At 30.6% G+C, this 14,548-nt stretch overlaps 2 protein-coding genes across 6 annotated transcripts; one reads left to right on the top strand and one right to left on the bottom strand.

Annotated features, from left to right (window-relative positions):
- Window positions 1-616: 616 nt before the first annotated feature.
- Window positions 617-3,442, bottom strand: LOC106776497. The gene is made up of 7 exons (XM_014663974.2): window positions 3,105-3,442; window positions 2,518-2,667; window positions 2,200-2,415; window positions 1,952-2,073; window positions 1,683-1,846; window positions 1,060-1,214; window positions 617-881 (listed from the first exon to the last, which is right to left on the bottom strand). Exons 1-7 carry the CDS (start codon window positions 3,303-3,305, stop codon window positions 786-788), a joined length of 1,104 nt encoding a protein of 367 aa, XP_014519460.1. The 5' UTR covers window positions 3,306-3,442; the 3' UTR covers window positions 617-785.
- A 5,499-nt stretch (window positions 3,443-8,941) lies between these two features.
- On the top strand, window positions 8,942-11,788 carry LOC106777414. 5 transcript variants are annotated; one of them, XM_022775898.1, is made up of 3 exons: window positions 8,943-9,140; window positions 9,282-9,587; window positions 10,011-10,302. In XM_022775898.1, the coding sequence occupies exons 1-3, from the start codon at window positions 9,011-9,013 to the stop codon at window positions 10,154-10,156; spliced, it is 582 nt and encodes a 193-aa protein (XP_022631619.1). In that variant the 5' UTR covers window positions 8,943-9,010; the 3' UTR covers window positions 10,157-10,302. The 5 variants fall into 5 exon arrangements, with proteins under 5 accessions (XP_022631618.1, XP_022631619.1, XP_022631617.1 ...); XM_022775896.1 differs by adding an exon at window positions 10,972-11,262 and having other exon boundaries at window positions 8,952-9,587; window positions 10,011-10,204; XM_022775895.1 differs by adding an exon at window positions 10,309-10,637 and having other exon boundaries at window positions 8,952-9,587; window positions 10,011-10,204.
- The last annotated feature ends 2,760 nt before the right edge of the window (window positions 11,789-14,548 follow it).

Genomic DNA, 14,548 nt, shown 5'->3' with positions numbered 1-14,548 from the left:
AGAATAGTGAGCATGTCATGAAAATGGCAGAAGGCCCTAACCTAGGAGTTTTACCTTGACTTAAGATCAATGATAACATGTTAATCTCGTGTAGCAGTTGATGCATTTTCAATTACTTCACCCACAAATGCACGAACAGATATAACTGTATATTCATACTATATTCATACTATCTGAATGGTCAAGTCAACTAGTCAATTAATATATGTTTATATGTTTTTATATGAATATCTTATTTATTTGTTTGAATTGTAGTCGCACATGAATATTAAATTACAGTAACTTATTCTTGTTTTTGGTGTGGTATATCCTTATATGTTGTTCTCAATTTTCCAATAATCATCTTAAAGTAAACTTAGAGATACAATGGATCAGAAGGATGGCAAGGATGGCAGTAAAAGCTTGGAGTAGGTTGAACTTAGTTCTTGAGAAGAAAATTTTTTATTTATAGTCAATCTTTAGTTCTTATTATATCTTTATCCATGTAATACTTATTTTAGTTGTTTATATTACTAAAATTGGGATTTTACATATATACTTATTTTTTAACTGTCATTTTTGTATATTTACTTATATATTATATAGTCTCTGATTATAACTTTTTCTAGTGTTGTTATATCAGTAACATATCTAAAACATGTCCATTTCCAAAATAAGAATTGAATGACTTAGTCATAAAGACATAATCCCAACTTATTTAAGCAACATCCACAAGAATGAATATAAGTAGGTGTAAAATGTAACATGTTTTCTGTTGGATCATGGTGTAGAGAGAGAAAAGGCTCTTAGCCTACTCTGCTTAACTGCTCCTTGGATGTGCTTTCAAATATCTTGTCAGCACTTGCTACCTCAAAACCATCCCTTCTATGGAACTCTTTAACCTGTTTCATTAGTTAGAAGAAGAATTAGCAAATCCGCCAGAAAATGCCTTGCAACAAATTTTATGTTAGCAGGTGGTTCAACACTTAAGGTAGTTCTTCTCAGTTTCATCTTTAACCAAAAAGATCTGTCACAGAATCAGTATTGGCCAAAAACAACAAAGAAAAGAATGATGCTTACCTCTGTGTCAGGTAAATTTCTATACTGTGGCAGCACCAGACGCTCGGCAAATTCAATGTATGAGCAAGGGACTGATTCAATTATATCATCAGAAAATTGGAAAGAGATTGAATCTGCTACAGTTGAGCTTTGTTGGAGAAGACCATCAGGGCTCACTGGAGGTAGAGGAAGTATTCAAATCATTCACATGATCACAAAACTACAACTTGCTATGATTATCTTCAAACAGTCAATTATATCAGCATGTTCACAGTTAGTCTAGGTAATAATTTCCATATTCATCTCAAAATTAGGAGCATGATTAGCACACTGATGATACACACTCATGCAAACAGATTAACAAACTGATTTATACCATCCCTTTGTTTTGTCAGTACTCAGAATATTCAAGATTTAGATTTGATGAGTGAGGCCGAATTTTCAGAAGGTGAACACAAGCAAGAATTGAAGGAATATGGTCATGTTTGCCATTCATTAATATAAGAGGAAGTTATCTGCTCTTCAATCCTTATTTTTTCACTTGTAATAGCAATTGTCTTATCAGAAAGAAACCATGCTGAGATTGTCTGACATTGAACATTAGAAAACCTTGTACTTGCATAAAAACAAACAAGGATACAAACCTTTCAGCAATCCTCCTTCAGAATTCAACCTGAATCCACTCTCCTCAATAAACTGATTTAATGCTTTTATATCCTTCAAATGAGTGTTCAGCCGATGAGTGGATATAGTAACATGGTTCAGCGCATAACCATTGACTAGGGTCCAGGCAGCATATTCACTTTCACTGTGTATTAGATACCAACAAACAAACCATAACTAAGCCAGATGATAGAAGAGAATAGAAACTTTCCTCAAAAAGCATTGCGCACCATACAGACAGTAATAATACCTTGCTAATTGTTGAAACTCTGAATATAAGGGCTTTTCCCATGTTAAATGTCCAAGGGAACTTGCAAGTGCTGCATACTTGTTTCCATCCCCGGATGATTCAGTGTATTTTCTAATTATTTCCTTCACAGAAAATTCCAAATTCTTTCAGTTCAATTGGGTTTGGGGAAGAAATGCAAGTGTACATCACAGTCTTATGTAAAAATAAAGCAATATTACATTATTTATAATTATTTCTGGCAAACACACCTGAGTTTGTGGACTCATTTGATCTACCAGAAGCTCTGAAATAAATATTCTGGGCAAAGGTCCATCAATGCCACTGCCACTGCCAGCCTGTGAATCTGCAGGAGGAGAAAACCACAGTGCCCTCAACTTTTTTGCAGGAAATATTAACTCCTCTCGCTGACTATAGCCATAATCCAGAAAAAAGCTAGCCATTGAATCAATTCCATAACCATTCACCTAGTTAAGTTCAACAACACACATGGATGAGCTAATGAGATATATAACCAAATCACACAGAAAAAGTCTACAACTGCAAGGAAGAAAAGCCAAGAGAAGTACCCCAAATGTCCTGAATGCAAGATGATCATAGCATATTGAATTGTTCTCAACAGAGTGAACAAGTTCCAATATGGCCTTTGCAGTCGGGTTTCTGTTCAAGTAAACGGATTGCATACTTTCCAACACACCCCTGAAAAAACCTTCACCTCCCTGCACGAAGAGAAATCGTCTTGGCTCATAATCTGATAATCAAGACCATTGCTTGGAATTCAAATTTGATATAAGGCACAGCCAATAAGATCTCAAGATTTGATCTTTTATTTTCATTGTGAAAACTGTCTTCTAGAAATATTTCTAACTACTCGACAAACAGTTTCTCATTCAAAATCTATCAAGTTTTGAACTTTTTTTCTAAGACAAGAATTTGGAAACAAAACATCCATAAATAATCATCTGGGAGATAGTTTCTCATCTTTTTTTCTCTTCAAATACTTTGTTCCAAGTATTTTGCGTAAAAGACAAACAAACCTTTCAGAAAACAGTAAACTGTTAAATGATATTTTGGGTTCAGTCAAAAGTAGAACATGAAACAAGGAATCCTAACATGATCATTAATAGATAAGTAAATAAAATAAATAAAACGGAACCTCAATTGATAATGATCTCTGGGAAGCATGTTGTAATGGAGAGTTACAAGAGACGTGAAGAGTTCTTGAGGCCAAGTGTCCCGGAGAAGAAGGGTGTTTCATTGGAACCAAATTCCAGAAATTGGATTTAGAAGGAACAGAGATTGTTCTGCTGAAGAAGAAGAAAGATGACAAAGTGGAGGACTTGGTAGTTGCAAACATGGTGAAGTTTTTGGTGAGTGACAAAAGAGACTACATGCAACCTAAATCTTATCAAGGATCCTTCAAAGCGCCGAGAGCTACGTACAGTTCATATGATGTAGGCAGTCACACATTCCATTTCCTTTTCTATCTCTCTTTCTATTATTATAACTTTTTTATTCTTTTTTGTTTTTCATTCAACTAATCTTCCTGTTACATTGATGAAGTTACATTCACTAATTCATATAATTTTAACACAATGTTACAAATTTTACAATAATTCTTACCCTAATATTATATATATATATATATATATATATATAAAGAAATTTAAAAAAAAAAGTTTTACTAAACTTAGAAAAGATGCCTACAATTTAAGATGAATAAATAAAGATGGGATGGATAACTGAAAAGAGTTGCACAAAACAAAATATGCAAACATATTAACTTATATAGAAGAAAAATCTAGAAAGTTGTGGTAGAATATTATCATAAAAGAATCATATTACTTTTAAAAATGAAAAAAGAAACATTTGTAATTGATTATGTTACTCAAAAATAAAATATTTTAACATACTATGTGCTTTATTTATTATCAAAATATTCAGAGTCAATTAATAGATTCATAATGAGTGTTAACTATTTTCTATTATAAAAATGATTTACAATATCAATATTGAATAAAATTATTTATTTAACTTAATTAATATTGTTTCCTTTATTTTGCATGCAGTCACCTTCTTGTATCTAATCTAAAAAAAGGTGTGAATGAGTGAAAGGAAGAATGGATTCAGTGTAGCGAGTAAAATGGAGAGCGCGTGAGACAATCCAAAAGCGGCTTGTAGATTGATATCACATGAGTTGCGTGGCGTGTAGCATGTCTTTAACCTCGAAGCTGATGCTATGACACATCATTTCTATGAGACAACCTGGAATGTGTCACCTCAAAACTCGTTCCTTATCTCTTTTCTCTTCTTCATCATCAAAACAAATGTTTATATTATTCAATTCAGAATGAATAATACTCACTCTATTATTTATTAATTTTATTTAGATTAAATATGTTTTTATTTTTGGAGCGATTTTCGTTTTAGTCCATTTTTAAATTATGGTATAATTTAGTCTTTTAACTTTAGAAAACTTTGGTCTTAGTCCTTTTTACCAATTTTTTTAACTTTATTTGTTGTTTCAAATACATTTCATTGTAGTATTTGGATTGTTTATATTGTTTGACACATTTTTGCTTCAATGTTAATTAAGAAACGTACTTGAAACAACAAATAAAATTAAAAAAAATTGGAAAAAAAGACTAAAACCAGAGTTTTCTAAAGTTAAAAGACTAAATTGTACCATAGTTTGAAAATGGACTGAAACCAAAATCGCCCCAAAAAGACTAAAAACATATTTAACCCTTTTATTTATTTAATTAGGCTTCTCCTTTCTGTTATATGTGAGTAAAAATATTATCTACACTATTTATTAATTTCAATTTCAACATGTCAATTTAGTTTTCTAGAAAAAAAATACTAATTATATTCTAACATTTCACTATATTAAATTAAATCATGAGAATAATCATAACCGGATAAGAAGATGAGTTTGTTTACTTAAATTTTTCAGGAACTACTATTAGTGGTTGGTTTTTAGTAGTTAAATAATACAGGATAATGCTTTACTTTTTTATGCATAAATTGTCACTTTTTATCAATGTATAAAAAATAGCAATTTCTTCTATCATAATCACCGACAATATGTTACATTTTGTTTTTAATTATTCCTTACAAATATGAAATTTTTTATCTTTTAAATATTTACCTTTTGTAAATATATAACTCTCGTTTATCTAATATAATAAAATCACACGATGATTCAGATATCTTATAAAATGTTATGTTTGTGATTTATTATTTGACATTTAATACAGGGAACGTCTTTTATATATATTAACTATTTTAGTTTGTTTATATTAGTTTTAGGTTCGTTTTATAGAGTATTTAAATTTATGTAGTATAAAAAACACAAAACTCAAATTTGTCGGATTATAACAGACTTGAATGCTTCAATTTATGTCGATACTATCAAATTCGATGTAAAAAGTTTTTCATTAATAAAAAATTATAATAAAATGATATTTTTTAATTTATTTAAATTTAATTTGTTATATATTAAACTAAAAGTTTTAATGAAGTTGAAGAAGAATAAACGATATTTTTTTAATTTATTTAAATTTAATGTTATATATTAAACTAAGAGTTTTAATGAAGTTGAAGAAGAATCGATGAAAACTTACTATAAAAGTTGGGCCATACAAAAATTGACTTGTAAGTATTCTTGAATACAACTCAATTTTCCACATTTGTCATAAGTTTGGCTTCTTTTCATAAACTTTTTCTCAATTTAATAAAAATTCTTTTGATATGTAATCCCAAACCAGAAAAAGTTCAAAAATACTTAGTGTGATTATTTTATTGGTGATAAAATGAACATGTGAGAATCAATGTTTGATTTTGATTTTAAGTTATGAAAGTACAAAGTTTTTACCACTACAACATATTATTACAATTGCAAACATGATAAATGTAATATCTTCTATTTTATATTAATTATATTTAAGTTTTGTATATATAGGATGAAATAATTTTATAATTTCATAAGTAAATTGTAAAAAAAAAATGGCCTTTATAAAAATTAGAACCGTCAAAATGGGTCATAACCCGCGGGCCAATCCGTCCCGTCACGGGTTCGGGCCCACGGACCGGATTGGGTTTGAAAAATACAACTCACTTATATGTGAGTTAGATTTCAACTCGGCTCATTTAGACCCGGTTCATGCGCGTTGAACCCGTAGTACCCACCTACCTAATTTTATTTTTTTAATTTATTATTTTATTTATGAAACCCTAACAAATAAAATACTTTCTTCACTCACACTGTGTATACCAAAAAAGTAACATCTGCTCTCACAAATTGCTCTCACGGTACTTGCTCTATTTGACGGTGCTCTCACCCTCACTTCACTGAAATTCTTCAAGGAGCAGGTAAAACACCCTTCTTTTTTACTTCTCATTTCTCCACATTTTTGTTTTCTCACTTCTCTTTNTTTTTTTTTTCAAAAACCCTATATTGACAAAAATAGGGATTTGCGAATTTGTTTTTTGTTCTGGAAGATTTGAAGACATGGAATGATTTTTTTTCATGTTCTGACATGTTTCTATTAGATTTTGTTCATTTTATTTAAACAATTTGAGTATAAATTATTTGAACAAGCTCTTTTTGATATCTTTGAATTTGGGAAATTATGTTACAAATTAAACTATTCATTTTTTGTTGATGTTATTGAGTGTTGGTTCTCTTTTTTCTGACTAATATTTTTTTATTGATTGTCGGAATTGTTATGATATCAGGAAAATCTTTATTAGTGAATTTGGAGACAACAAGAACAAGGGTCAAGGGTTATAACAATTGATGTGATCAACTACATTCAGGTTGGTTTGACATTCAGGATGATTCAAGAGAGTAAAATATTATGGATTTATCTATTCAAGATTCTAATATCGTAAATGGATAAGGAACAAAAAATGATGAATATAAGAAACTTATTTGTATGTTTTTTGTTTTTGTTTTTGGATGACATTTGGATTATATTGTACTTTTTATTATTATTTTTAATTGTATTTAACATAATTTTTTGGGAGTGAAATTTGTTTAAATTTAAATTACAGAAAGTTTGTATTTTTTTCATTTTAAAAAAAATATAATTAAATGGGTTAGTAAGTCAACTCGTCTACCCACCAACTCGTGGTGGGTTGGGCCAGATTCAAGTTTTTCTGGCTTGCTAATAAATGAGCCGAGTTGAGTTGACTCACTAAGTGACCAACCCATGATAGGTCGGACCAGGTCAAGTTGGATTATCCGTTTGGACAACTCTAATAAAAATTAATAAATGATATTAAGGTATCAACTCATTTCTATTCTTAAACTACCTTAATAAAATTATGATCACGATTTCATAAATGATTGAATTAGACTGTAATTTTTATAAAATATTATTGAAATATAATTATCCATTATAATCGATCAGATTTATAATTGAAGGTTTATGTTAGAAGAAATAATTATTATATTTTAATATAAAAGTTAGATCTCCATATAGTATATAGTATTTAGTTTTGAGTTGTCTTAGTAAAAATTGTACTTATGTTTCGTTAAGTATTGGATCGAGATTTTTTATCAAAAGTTCTTAAGATATAGCATTTCATTTTGAATATCAAATTTTTTTTTTTAATCTGTAGGTAGAGAAATGTTTTTTTTTTTTTCAATTGAACTAACATCACTTATTTCTTGTTTTGAATTATTTCAGTAACAATTCAATTATAACTTCATTAACGGTTGGGTCAAACTCACAATTTTACATGTCCTTAAGATAATATTTTTTACTTTAACCATTCAAATTTAAATTTAGACTTATAGTAAAAATATAATTTCCGTATTTAAGATCAGGTGAAAATATTATAAATAAATAGTAAAATATTTAAATAGTTTATTATTAGACATTAAAATATTTAAATAATGAATTGTAGTTTTACTATTAGATGGATGTAAATCTATAGAGAAAAACAAATATTAAAATAATAATGTAATTGTAAAATAAGCTTTTATATATATATATATATATATATTCTTGCAAGAACGAGAAATGGGAAAAACTTTTCATCTGTGTTTTGTGCGTGCATTCTTCATCCTTTTCTACTTTCACTTACATTTTTTTTTCTAAAAAAGAAATTTCTTTTAAAATAATTTGGAAAAACTATTCAATTAATTGAGAAATATAGTTGACTTAAACAAGTTATTTTGAGATAATGAAACTAGACATTTATCATTTTATATATTTCATTTATCAAATTTATTTATTTTAATTTATTGATTTTATTTTTATTTTATTTATTTATTGTTATTATTTTTATTAGTGAGATGTTTATAATCTCATTATTTTTATTTATTTATTATTATTGTTTTATACGTGAGGTATTGATAACCTTATTTTATTTATTTGTTATTATTATTTTTATTTTATTATTGAGGTGTTTATAACTTTAATAATTTATTTATTTATTATTATTGTTTTATGAGTGAAATGTTGATGATCTCATTTTTATTTATTTATTTTTATTATTTTTATTTTATTAGTGAGATATTTATAAACTCATTTTTTTATTTGTTTATTATTACTATTGTTTTATTAGTGAGGTATTGATAACTTGACTTTTATTTATTTATTGTTATTTTTAATCTATTATTGATGTGTTTATAACATCATTTTTATTTATTTATTTAAGTAAGGTGTTCATAACTTTATTTTTTATTTATTTTTATTACTTATTTTATTAGTAAAGTATTTATAACCTATTTTTATTGAATTGGTTAGTGGAAAAATATTTTTTTATAAGGACCTATCATGACGAATAAAAATTATACATCATAATGGTTGACGGTGGTAGAATCGTAATAAAAATAAGACATATTATGACGTAGTTTTGAATATCAATTACAATATTAAACACGATAGCAAATTTGTAAATAAATTTAAGATATATTATGACGTAATTTTATATATCAGTTATAATATAAAATACGATCGCAAACCAGTTATTATGACTTATTTTTTAGAAATCAGTTATAATATCTCTCTGAAGACTCCTTCCTCACCATCACCAAACCACATATTCATGCTTTCTATTCTTTGCGTGAGGACACCAAAACCTAATCTCTCGAAGCATCGTGTTCGCTATTCACCGAACTACATCTTCTTCGCTGCCTCGAGTGTCGCCTTAACCACCAAATCTCATCTTTCACTAGGTTTTCCTTATCTTTTATCTTTTGACCGATTGTTTTGCTTTTTTTTTCATTTTTCACCGATTGAGATCAGTTTTTATCTGTTTACATCTATTAAATCTCGTTTCAACCTTTTCTACCGATTAAATCCTTTCCGAATCCTAGAATCTCCTCCGAACAAATCTTCGAATTTAGGATTAGCCTTTGATTTCACCGTCTTCCGCTGTTGCACCACATCGTTGCGTGCACCTTCACGGGCAACACGGAAACAGAGAATGGACGCGATTGAGAGCGATAACGCGTGTGGCAACAGGAGCAAAAGAAGACGGAGACACCTCCTACTTGTTGGAGATGTGGAAGAAGGCGGTGGAGAGAGAGCGGAAGAACGCGAACTTCAAGACAATTTGGAGAAGAACACCAGCGAGTTCAACAAGCTTCTCCAAATCCCTTCCGAAGAGCGCGACCGCGTTGGTAATCTTGGAATGCGGCCACGTTCTTTTATTTTAATAAAGAACGACAAACACAATAATAAGGAAATCAATGCTCCTGTAGCATTGAGGTTGCATGGTTTTTGAATTGCCTGAATTCTCAAGATTGCAATATAACGTTCTGTGAAGATTCTTTCGCCGGGTTTTCTTAACTAAAATGGTGTGGTTTAATTTAGTTTTATTTCTAATGGGAATGTTACTATTGATTTCTTGTATTCTAGTTATTAAAATTTGAAGTTAGCATTGAGATTGAGGTTACATGGTATATTAATCTAATATTCTGTGAAAATGCTATTGTGTTTATTTTATTCCCTAAGAAATTGATACTATACTTGAGAGATGTTATTGAAAGTGTTAATTTCTCATGTATTGTTTTTTTTTCGTTCGTTTGTTAATTATGTGATAGAATTGGGTTCGGGAATCAGAGTGCGGAGTGGGGTTATTCCTGTGCAAGAGTCAGCAGCTCAGGGACATGGTGACTTGTACAATCAAATCCAACTTATCATCCATGAATTCAACCTGTGTCTTGAATGTCAATCTTTGATGGCTTGAATTCCTTACTTGATTAAGCTTACATTCTATTTCTAGAATTGAAGAACCGTGAGACTATGTTCCATTTCTTCTTCAAAATAATTTTAATGCCTATTGTGGTATATATAGTTTTTGTTTTGATTATAAATCTGATTGTATCTTTTAAATTTCAGGCACTGCATATTATATTTGGTTCTCTTTGCTGTCAAATTTGGTTTCATTGGATGTGGACATTTGAAATTATATTTATTATAAATTGATTGGATGAGATGATAATACAAGAGTATAATTATAATTTCATTAGATGTAAATTGTAATAATAATTTTTTTTTAAGAAAAAACACATTATAATGTATCAACAAATCTACATCATAATATCTTTTGAGTATATTATGAGTGATTCCAGAAACTACGTCATAATATGTTTAAACTATTATGACATAAATTTTTGTTATGTTATAAAATGCGCAGACTTATTATAACGCCCAGAACCATGTCCCCGGTAAATACATTTTTCTATTAGTGATTATTGTTATTTTTTATTAGTATGTTTACAATCTCATTTTTATTTATTTATTATTATTATTTTCATTTATCTAGTGAGATGTCCCTAACCTCATTTTCATTATTTATATTTATTTAATGAGGTGACTGATAATGACATATTTTACCATAATTTCAGTATTGAATTACGAGAAAATGTCAACTCTTTCTTAGCTTTGTACCTTCTTTATGCCTCAATTTGTTACGTTTCTAAGTATCTACATGTTGAGTTGAATTGATTTAAATTTCACCACTAATCCCCAGTTTTTGGTTGTTACATCATGTACATGAAGCTTGTTGTCCAAATCGAAGAATGGAAGAACCACATAAGCAAGAATGAACGTAAAAGAAGAAATATTGAGCAAAGATTGATGATGCCGCTAGGGTGCAACTGAGCCCCATTCTTCTCTAGAATGTGGTAGCTAGGGTGCAGCTGAGCAGTGGCAATGTTGAAGTCGACTGTGTGCGCCACACACTCGACTATATTAGTTGTTTGCTTTGAAATTATGTTTTGCTCATGAACACTAACGTTCAAAAGTTAGTTAAGCATTGAATAGTAGGTCAACTGTATTAAAGGAGATTTTATTTTGGTTGACTGAATGCTATTGGTCTAACTTATCAGTTATAACTGTCATAATCTAGTCGGCTAAATTAGTAGCTTATTCGACTATGAGAATATTTGTTTAACATAATTCTATAAATAGTCAAAACACGAATTTGTTCTAAGATTTTTGGGCAATTTGATCTAACACTTTCAGATTCTGTTTTAGATTAATTCTCAGAGATTATAGAGCACCAAGAATTCTCCAAGAAGACGGTAGTGATCTTTTTTGAAAGAGATTCAAAGGGAGACTAACTGCGCACACATTGCTTGATCACATGTCTGCACATTGGGATCAAGATTATTGTTAACATCCATTGGTGATTGTTGTTGTGACCTGTTGTGATTACAAGGGATAGACTCGTGGAGTCTGGTTCACTTTGAGGACTATTCAAAATGGTTGACAGATTGCAGGAGAGGGGGCATCTTACTACAAGTCTTGGTGTGTTGTATTGGCTATATTTTGGTTAGAGGGTTAAAGAGGAGATTTATATTTTTGACTGGAGGTCTTCTATAAATTCCTTGTTGTAAAAACCTTGACCATTATAGTGCAATTGTTTCCTGGTATTGGAAGGACATTGGATGTAGGCATTGAGGCCGAACCAGTATAAAAACCAGTGTTTGAATTTCTCTATCCCTGATCTTTTACTTACAGTTGACTTTATCATTTGTGCAGTCAACTACGTTTTTCCGCTATATACAATTTTCATTACTTGCGATTCAAGAAAGTTTTGTAAAGTTTTATACTTTGTTTTAAAGATTGCAAAAAGACTCTGATTTTGAAAACTCACCAATTCACCCCCCGCCTCTCATGGTGTAAAAAGAAGCCTACCTGTTTTCCAACAATGTCAACCCCCAAAAATGACATGTGGAAGGGAGGTACAAATGTCTCAAAATAAGAATGGTTGGGGGTTTAATATATAGAAGTAGTAAGCAAAGTTGTCTCATTTTCTTCACAATCCACATCTCTCCAAACCAAACTTTTATCTTTTCTCCTCCTTCTCTCTAAAATTCTCTTCCTTCTCTCTACAAATTGTCATCTTATTCTTCATCTGATCTACAATTAGATTGGGTGTAAGCTATTCTAGATTCAAGAACTTCCATTCTGACCAATCAAACTCTTATTTTGAATGGGTAAGTTTCATTTCTTGAGTTTTGTTAAAATCTGGAAATTTCTATGACATGCAAGATAGCCAGGTTGGTTGCATGTGTTCTTCAACCTTCTCTTCTTCTTTCTAACTTCATCTTTTATCCATTGGGTGGTCTTTTCTCACCAATCGGTGAACTTTAGGTGTTCCTAGGATTTTCTGGTGTTAAAGCAATTTTTGGAAAAGGTAAACGTTGTTTGGTTCGGTCAAAGAGGTAAGGGAAACTAGCTAATTTAATTAGTTTATTTTGATGCATGAATATGTTGTTTGATAATGTTTCATGTATGTGAAATTTAATGGTTTGGTGTTCGGTGTCGTTGGTGGGGAATATTGATGTTGTGTTTATGATGATTATATTTCTGCATGATTATGGTTCATTGGTCGAGTGAATTTGGAAGGAAGTGTGGTAGGGAAAATGGGGGGATTTGTATAGGAAATCTGGGTCAGTTATTTAAAGACTTGTTAGAATCCTTAAGACACTAAAAAATGTACCAAACTAGTAAATTTGGTTCTCAGTCATTGAGTTCATGATTCTGCAGACTTGACTCTCAAATCTATGAATGAAACTATCTTAATAATGTTAGAAAGGTTTAGATACTCTTAATTAATATGTAGGAATGTATGATATAAGATTGAAGGTTTAAAAGTTGGGAGGAATGAGGGAATTGGTAAAGATTAATGTTGATCATAATTTTAAAGTCATTCTTCAGAATTATGCAGTTCACTGAAGGTCCTTCATGGACTGAACAACATTCCCAATTTGTTAGGTCTTAACACAATTCTATTTCTATGGAGTTTCCAGTTAATGACCAAACGGTTATACACTAGTACTTGGTCTAGTACTAGTGTTCGACTTAACTATGTTGAGTCTCTATGAGACTTTACTTCTTAATGATCGTTCGGTTATGTGCTAGTATTAGTTATGATCCACCATTCGGTCATGTTATCATGTCGTTCGGCCTAAGACAAGAGTGCTCGACCTAAGCCATTAGTGTTCGGATTAAGATAATAATGTTCGGCCTAAATTAAAAGTGCTTAGTATAAGGATCAAGTGTTCGGTTTATGCTTGAGTCTTACTCTCTAAATGACCATTCGGTCATGTTCGCATCTAGGTAGTGTTTCTTCCGTTCGGTCTCGAACGTAGGTTATATAGATATCTTCCTTTTCAGTCTTGTTCAAGGGTGGGAGTTGTACTATTGTTTTGAATGATTTTTATTTAAACATGTTATGGTTGAGAAAGTATGATGTGACATTTATAACATGGATATGAAAGAGAATTCTAGGGAGGAATGTCTCGATGGTTGGTTTCAATGTGGTAATAGTATGAATATGGTTATGCTAAGTTAGCGTTCATCCTGACATTCTAATGGTCACCGAGTCTCAAGTAGAGAATGGTGACGCATGTGGTGAGAATAGTAGGAGGCCTGGTCGCATACACCTTGGGGTTCCAACTAACGGACTAAACTCATGTGTAGGCTTGGGTTTCCAACTACAATGAGGGATGAAGGGTTAACCTTGTGTGGCTGCTTGGGTTTCCAACTATGTATTCGTGTGGTGTTCCATTTTAACTTTCCATGAGTGCAAGAACGGTCGTAGCTACATATTCATACAGTCCGGACAGTCATAGCAATGTGGTCGATTATAACATGCTTGTATGATACGGTATATGTATGATTGTATGATATGTTTGTCTGAATTGTATGTTAACATAGTTAATTAAATTACACTAGCTTACCCTTATTTTCCTGTCTTGTCATGTTCGTTTGGTCGTCCTTGTCTTTGCAATGATCACCTTGTGGGTGTAAGCAGAGTGTGTTGAAGGTACATTGGAGCCGGCGCTGGAAAAAGAAGGCATTTTTCGTTAGAGTAAGACCGTTCGGTCTTGTACTTCTTTTGTATTAGTTTAGGACCGTTCGGTTTATACATTCCTTGTATGACCGTTCGGTTTGTAATTGTAATTGTATCAGTGTAGGTTTTCAATAAAATTTTAAATTTATTGTTATTTTAGGATAACTATAAATTAACTTTATTTTTTTTTTCTTCCTGTAACTGTTCTATTTTATTACAAATGTCAAGACTCTTAAGTATATTTTTGGAGATGTTACACGTACTGATATTTCT

Source organism: Vigna radiata, chromosome 11, assembly GCF_000741045.1.
Source record: "Vigna radiata var. radiata cultivar VC1973A chromosome 11, Vradiata_ver6, whole genome shotgun sequence".
In the NCBI taxonomy this organism is placed as follows: Eukaryota; Viridiplantae; Streptophyta; class Magnoliopsida; order Fabales; family Fabaceae; genus Vigna; species Vigna radiata.
The sequence above is the reverse complement of the archived record's forward strand: the minus strand, read 5'-3'. Positions and strand labels throughout refer to the sequence as shown.

Coding starts and splice junctions, on each gene's coding strand:
- LOC106776497 (XM_014663974.2), bottom strand. CDS start 3,305: ATGTTTGCAACTACCAAGTCCTCCACTTTGTCATCTTTCTTCTTCTTC. Junction 2,668..3,104: donor AGAGATCATTATCAATTGAG/GTTCCGTTTTAT, acceptor CTCTTCGTGCAG/GGAGGTGAAGGTTTTTTCAG. Junction 1,215..1,682: donor TGAAGGAGGATTGCTGAAAG/GTTTGTATCCTT, acceptor CTCTACCTCCAG/TGAGCCCTGATGGTCTTCTC.
- LOC106777414 (XM_022775896.1), top strand. CDS start 9,011: ATGCTTTCTATTCTTTGCGTGAGGACACCAAAACCTAATCTCTCGAAG. Junction 9,588..10,010: donor CGAAGAGCGCGACCGCGTTG/GTAATCTTGGAA, acceptor ATTATGTGATAG/AATTGGGTTCGGGAATCAGA.